The 8,061-nt window shown below is 34.0% G+C and overlaps 1 protein-coding gene across 1 annotated transcript; it reads right to left on the bottom strand.

Annotated features, from left to right (window-relative positions):
* Positions 1-2,144: 2,144 nt before the first annotated feature.
* Positions 2,145-3,999, bottom strand: LOC113748601 (7-deoxyloganetin glucosyltransferase-like). Its single transcript, XM_027292074.1, has 2 exons — positions 3,480-3,999; positions 2,145-3,143 (listed from the first exon to the last, which is right to left on the bottom strand). The coding sequence occupies exons 1-2, from the start codon at positions 3,997-3,999 to the stop codon at positions 2,218-2,220; spliced, it is 1,446 nt and encodes a 481-aa protein (XP_027147875.1). The 3' UTR covers positions 2,145-2,217.
* Positions 4,000-8,061: the final 4,062 nt, after the last annotated feature.

Consider the following 8,061-nt stretch of genomic DNA (forward strand, 5'->3'; position numbering starts at 1 on the left):
AAACATATTCAATTGTCTTTGCCATTTACATCTCAATTAAACTGAAGAAAACGTGGGTATGTTAATGAATTAATACCCCAGTACCGGTTATGATTGTTCAAATGCCTTCTCCTTCACAGTTTTCGATTTTTTTTCTTTCAACTTCCAGGATTGGGATATTTTTGCTGCCTTTATACTCTGCATTCCAAAATAGTTTTCAGGCGAAAGTATTTTTAGTGGTTTAGCTTGAGGTGAGTTTTGTTCTTTAATTTTATTGTTTATGTGGGTGAGTTTGGTGGCGTGTAGCATCGGGTGACTGCTCCCATCACAAAATTTGAAAATCTAATTGCGTAATTTAACTGTAATATTATGATTTTCCCACAAATTTGGTTGGTCTGTGTAATTTGAATGGTATGGTTATGATGTAATAGATTTGGAGCAATTGCAAGAAAAAGTTTTCCTAAGGGTATCTAGAGTAAGGTAAGCCAAAAAATATAGTTCAGTTATGGTTTGTTTTATGCTGCATGCAGTAAGTGATTCATGTATGGAATTCATTTTCATAGTAATTTGATATTAAAACATTATGAATTGGTAGTTTCCATGGTATACTGCTGATTTGAGTTTGAATTATTTAGTCACTGATGAATTAATAAAATAAACGCCTTCTAAGCCATTCATATTGGAAGTGTTTTACATATACCTTCTAATTAAGCAGCAGTAATAGAGATGGTTTGATTTCCTTAGACAGTGATGAATTTGTAAAAGCTCCTTTGAGCAAACAACTTCAATGAGTGCTTTCTTATATTATAGAGCAACGAATGCTTTCTTATACACATAAACAAAACTAAAATTGCTGCAAAAAACTAAAAAGTTGAACCAAAAAGATGCGAAACAAAACCTCACACTATACAAGATGAGTGTGAATTTGAATTTTAACCCCAAGAACAGATATATAACTAATGAAATCCATGAAATGTAAATTGAATAACAATCTGAAGAAAGGGTTAAATAACTTTTTACAGATGCTATAATCCTTATTGATCAACAAGTTGATTAACATTTTAACCCCAAGAATAGACATATAGCTAATGAAATTACCCATAATCTGTGAAATGCAATTTGAATAATAATTTAAAGAAAGGGAGACTTAAATGGCTTTTGTAGACAATCTATTATTGAAACATACTATGAAATATTATCGTTTAGTATGATATCCCACTCTTATCTTCATTCATTTACTCTCCCACCAGTTTAAATACTTTCGAAACTCCACGAAATAACAACACAACCACTAACAAACAACTGTTTAGAAAACTTTTTTAACCACAGGCACCAAATACCTGTGCGATGCATGGGTACTCTCTCCCTAGTATTTTTAAATAATGTCATCTGGTTAAGCACTGTTAATAGGAGCCCAAAAGTGTCAAGTAAAGTGCACCAAAATCAGATGAATTGCCTATATTAACAGGATTTACTTTCTATACATTGATAATATAGTGATTTTTTTTATACAAGCAATCATGAATGTATGTTACGTGTATGATTTGAATTTCAAATTTAAATATATATTATGTAATGTGATCTAACCTGTTAGTATAAAAAAATTTATCTACTATAATGTATATATTAATATTAATAAGGAGCACTTCTCAGAAGAATTCTTTGTTTCGATGGACTTTTCTAGCAAGTGCATAGGGTCACTTGTTAGACAAATTCAAATTTCATATGTTCCAACATCCGATGAAGGAGAAATTCTTATGTAAAATTGCACAACTTAAATCAACTTAAGTTGCAAATCAAATTAAATTGTAGTACAACATTTTATCAACTTAAATCATAATCGTTCTTTCTGTAAAGTCATACGTGTCCTTCAGTTTCATGCTATTCCGTAGTTTCGTTTAGGATTTGTTTTATCTTTAAATACATTTAGCGGTCAAAGTAAATTCTTAAACACATTTCAAATTGCGTTTGCACCTTCGAACTCGGGTCAATGCGATGGGGCCATTTTCTCTAAGAAGTCATAAATCGACCTTTTTGTTAGTAACTGGAGCTCAAGTCATGTATGTAAATTTGTCCAATCTACGTTTATGAATGCCAAAGTACATTAATCAATCAGTTACACATATGATTGAAATATTGCAGCAAACAACGGATCAGTAATTAAAAAGAAAATCTCTAAACAAATCTCAAATTCAATGAGCCCAACAACAACTCTATAAATTCACGGTTCTTGATGTATCAAATACTTGGATTGAGAAGCACTTGATGAATCAAATTCTCAAGATTCAATTTAGAATCTGTCACGGCCGTTTCTGCCAATTTTTTCCAGTCCATGGCTTTTTTCTTCATTTCCTTACCTTTCTCTCCAGCCATTAACTCGCTAACAAGGCTTTCAACTTCATCCCTCTTGACATTATTGTCTATCTCCATTCCAATACCCCATTTAGTGCAGCAAAACCAGCAATTAGTTTGTTGATCAGCAAAAAATGGCCAGCAGATCATAGGCACCCCATAACTAATACTTTCGATTGTGGAATTCCACCCACTATGAGTTAAGAATCCTCCAACAGAAGGATGTCTGAGAACTTTCTCTTGAGGGCACCAGCCTGCAAACATACTTCTTTCTTTGGTTTCTTCAACAAATTCACTTGGCAGAATAGCTGAACTGCCTGAGACAAGATCTGGCCTTAAAATCCACAAAAAGTTTTGTTTGCTATTAGCAAGTCCCCAAGCAAATTCGACTAGTTGCTCAGGTGTCATAACAGCAATGCTTCCAAAGTTGACATAAACCACAGAGTTTGGATCTTTCGAATCAAGCCATTCAAGACATTCTGGCTCTTCCTTCCAGAGATTTGATTGAATATCTGTTAAGGACTCATCATGCACATGATTATCAAGGAAATGTAGTGGTCCAATGGTGTAAATTGGAGGAAGATAAGATGAAAGTGCATCTAATACACCATGTTCGAGTTGTTGATAGGTGTTTATAATGATGGCAGAAGCCTTTCTAGCTCTCTGAGTTTCTTGCAGGACGAATTTCACCATAAAATCATCGGGATTCGTGGTTCGTAAGAAGCTTGGAAGATCCTTCAAGCGTATACCCTCTAATTCTGGAATCCAGTCTAGAACAGTATCTAGATATCCATTTGTCAAATAACTGGCATCTGCAAGGTATAAGATGTACGACACCAAGTATCATCAGAATCATTCAAAGGGCATGGGGGCAGTGCAAAATTTGATGCTTTTTACATAGTCATATTCTTGAAAAACAAATATTTTCCAACTTAGTTAAAAGAAAAAAGAAATCTTACACTTTCTTATTCATTAAATTAAATTTTGACTACAAAGTCAATGTTATGCGTCCGCCAATGAGTATATGAAGTAAACCACAAAAAAAAATGGTGAGAATAGTACTGACAGCAGCAATATTTGAGCTTAATCCACAGAAACAAGTTAACATTTTTACACTGACAAAAAATTATTTTATTAAGAATTAGTACCTTTGAGTGGTATGATACCCTTTTCCATAAGCTTGGCATACTGGAAGTACCCCAAGTAGGAACATGCACTGGAGGTCCAAAAAAGAACTTCAGGGATGCTTAGTTCTTCAGCGGCTGCAAGAGTGAAGCCCGTTGCTGCATCAGAAACTATGCAAGAAACTGGGGGTACTTTCGAGGAAGATGTATCGTTGAGTTCGGCAAGTAGCTTCCTGAAGGGACCTAAGCAAGTTCTATCCATAGATTCAAAAAGGGTTGGAATATCTTGGGTAGCATCGACATCTGAAGGCGGAAGTCCATCAGGAATGGCTTTAAATTGGAAATCAGGCAATCCGTTGAGGGCATCAGGACCTCTGGATTTAAGCAAGCGCCTGTGGTTGAATTCAGTGTTGACAAAGGTGATGTGGAAACCATTGTGATGGAGGAGCTTGGCTAGGTTCAGCATGGGGCCTATGTGGCCTTGGGCTGCAGCTGGTATGCAGACTGCATGAGGCTTCTTCTCTAATAGAGCAATGGAACCCATTCAGTTCTTCTTGCGGGGGAATTTGAACAGATTAAATGGAAATTGTTAATGGGATTTATGAGGCTTTGGGATTGGAACGATTGCAAAGTTGATGAAAAGGTAGCTTCATTTATATAGACGGAGTCGATCAGTGGTAAAGTTCTGTTGCAGTAATATTTTTCGGGCTGGGTCTACGCCTCTACGGTCTACCGGAGAATATTCTCCCGCAGTGGCTTTCAAAATAATGAGGCTGTCAATCTCACAAAGTGAAAAGTTAACATCTGTTAATAGTCATTAGTCTATTGCTAGGAACACTTCTTTCTTCGTCCAAGGATTAAAATAATTGCTTGGAGTTCTTCATTTTTTTCATCTACCTGCTCAAGAAACGTCTGAGTAAGCTGGAACAAAACAAAATGGTGAATACAATATATATAATAAAGGAAAAAATGACACTTGTGATCTACGTGCTTGCGTATTTATCAGTGGCCGCTACTGGAGTCATCACCAACACTGGAGGGTTACCTCCAATTCAAGAAATCAAAGTTAGACTTCTTTATCGTCCCAAAAAGGGGTTAGACTTCTTTATCGTCCCAAAATGGGGTTCAATAATAAAAAAGAAGAAAAAATCTGGGAATTCTCTATCCTTTATTTTTTGTATGTACAACTTGTGAGGGGAATGACGTGAACCCTTCACGATTACTCATAGGCCATAGCTGATAATTTGGTAGGACCGCGGTGCGGCCCTCCGCCGTTGAGGAGGCATATTCAGCAACCAGTAGTTTGCCCACGTCGGCGAGTTAATTGATAGACGAAGAAATCTGGGTCACTCTTTATTCTGGGACGGCGAAGACACAATTTTAGTATCTTGACAGGTGAGGATTAAACTATTTCAACTTTTGGTTTCGCCGGCTTAGGCAAATAGTTAAATCCAACAGTCACCTTAGAAATCCTAACAAAGGAAGATATCAGAGAGAAAGCATGCCAAATCCACCAATATGTAACAAGTGTTCTACGTAAATTTCTCATCAATTGCTTAATTACGAGAAAAGTACTCCAATTCTTGTAGTTTTGTATAGTTGTTGTAAGTGAAATTCATTTTTTTTGGCGGGATTACTAAGAAAGTGATTAATTCCAAATTCAAAGAGGTTACTTATGTTAACAATAGTATACGACTTGAGGAAGGAATATGCAATTTATGAAAATACAGGGTTCCAGATTTAGCATTAAAGAAGCGTTTGATAATAAAAAATAGCACATCTGAATAAATGACACTGAATCTCTTAAGCAAACTTGCTCCAAAAGTGAGAAGTTTTCTAATTCTCATTTAATGTGATATACAATCAAATATATCATATTAATATTTAATAATTCAGTAATTTACTATATTCAAATTTCAAATTTCAATTTTATCAAACACGCTCTCAGTCGAATTATTGTGCAATTCAAAACACAAGAAACCACCAAAAAGATATTCATCGAATTATATCTTTCTAAATGTTCATACCACCTTTTGCTGCTCTATATGTTCAAACATGTGGTTTGAATTATTTAATTAAATTAAATTAGACAAATTTTCAATTCAATAACTCCATGAGTCTTATATTTGCCCCTTTTTATTATTTTTTGTTTCAGTTTTTTAAGGTTGAGCCTTATTCTATTACAGCGTAAGCATAAAAAAAGTTTACAAAGAGAAAAATACTAACCAACTTAGCTAACTCAGTTGGTCATCAGAGTCCTCCCCCATAGGACCATTATTTAAAAAAAAAAAAAAGAAATATCTCAAAACAGTGAAAAAAGGAGAAATATCTCAATACAATGCACAAGCCTGTTCGAGCAACTCAAAGCTGCAATCAGAACTCAACACTCAAAATAGGAAAGAAAACAGCTAAATAATACAGAGAAAAAAAATAAAAACCTATACAGAGGAAAAAGCCGATTAAAATCCCAAGCAGTACGCTATCAAACCAATTACCCTTCGTTCTGCTAATTCTTCTCCTTGAAGCAATAGAAGATTTAACATGAATTTGCACATTTTTAGCTCCAAGTAAACTGACATAGGCCATCGTTTCACAAAAATTTACCTTGTAAAGAATTGGAGCTCGATTCAATTACATTTTCAACCAAACTACCAACACAGAAATAAATGCAAAAAGGACCGAAGAAACATTACAGTGATGCGCGCAATACAAGGCCAACAATATCTGTACCCAAGTCTCAAATTCAATAAGCTAAGCATGAGAACAATTTGGATACATTCACTTTAACGTGTCTAGTGTCTTGGATTGAGAAGCACTTGATTAATCGCATTCTCAAGATTGAAGACAGACTTTCGCGTAGCTGCTTCCACCAATCTTTTCCACTTAAGGCCTTTCTCTTCATCTTCTTGCCCTTTTCTCCTACCATTAACTCTGTAACAAGCCTTTCAACATCATCCCTCTTAACATTATTGTCTATCTCCAATCCAATGCCCCATTTTGTGCAGAAAAATCAGCAATTAGTTTGTTGGTCAGCGAAAAACGGCCAACAGATCATAGGCAGCCCATAGCTAATGCTTTCAATCGTGGAATTCCATTCACTATGAATTAAGAATCCTCTGACAAAATGGTGCTTAAGAACTTTCGCTTGAGAGCACGAGCTTGCAAACATGTTGGAATTCAAGTGCAAAACAAATAACTACTGAAACATTGAATACATAACAATTTGATGACAAACAAGTCATAAGTATGAAAGATAACGACACATAATATTTAACATAATCAATTCCATCATTGAACCTACGTTCATAGAGAGAACATCCACTTTTTATTATGAGAGAAAAACTTTATATTAGAATACAATTTGAATCCAACCTCAACCCTTATATACTATTTCTCATTTTTCAAGAATCCTCTCTCATTCTATATTTAAAACTGCATGTCCCCCTAATGTACTTATTATGTGCCAATATATAGTATAGCAATTCACCTATTTATAGAAAATATTATTTGGCTAAAAATCAAATAATAACAGGAAATTAATACTAATCCCTAAACTTGTACAAAATAGAAGATAACTTCTAAATCCTAAACAAAATAGAAAATTTTTTGACTACTATTTCAAATAAATAAAATCAATTACTCCCTCCATCTCATTTATTTAGTCATGTTTAGAGAATCTTTTTAAAAATAGTGAGTGTATTTGAATTGTAAATTATTTGAGATAATTTTATGAAAAAAGTACTGTAGAATTTTTTTTGATATGATATATGTGAAATAAAAAGATAATTGGAAAATGTGTTGATGATGCAAGCAAATCAGTGTGTGTAAATAAGGTATAAATAAAGTATATTTTTTTACAATCCAAACACACTCAGTGATTTGATTGTAATATATGTACTTCTCTTTTCAATTTTATCTCCACAAATTCAAATTTTAAATTTGAATAGTAACATGCATGTAATTAGAAAGAAGGACTATATTGGAAAGACAGATTAAAAGGTGTTTTGACTTTTCTAACATGATAATTGTTTTGGAACGTTTTAAAATAGAAAGTATGACATTGGAAAGAGAGATTAAAAGATGTTTTGACTTTTCTAACATAACAATTGTTTTGGAACATTTTAAAATGGAAAGTATGACACTTTCAATAGGACGGAGAGTAGAAAACTAGTTAATTAAGAAACCTATCTAAAAAAAATTAAATCAATTTCCTACAAATCTCCACCTTAACAAATATTTCTTTTAGGAACCATTGACCTTCAATTACCAAATACACATCCGAATCAATATAGTTCTGACATCTAATTGATTCAATCGGCAAGTGAACATATGTAGTTACTCTAAATCCAACCTCCCGTTGACTCGCGAGAAGGTACCTCAATTCACTATCTCCCTTCGCAGGATTTCTTCTCACCATCACTTGCAACTCGAAATCTCCTTCTGTGAGTTATATTTCTAATCATTGAGACAATCAAGTGGTAAAATTATCATACTTCTTCATATTCTCAGGATTGTCTCGTCAAGTGTAATTGTCAAGACTCCATCTATAACATAAAACTCATAGCCATCAAAGTTTTCTTGCATTTGAGAATTAGATCCCTTTATT

This window comes from Coffea eugenioides, chromosome 10, assembly GCF_003713205.1.
Source record: "Coffea eugenioides isolate CCC68of chromosome 10, Ceug_1.0, whole genome shotgun sequence".
In the NCBI taxonomy this organism is placed as follows: Eukaryota; Viridiplantae; Streptophyta; class Magnoliopsida; order Gentianales; family Rubiaceae; genus Coffea; species Coffea eugenioides.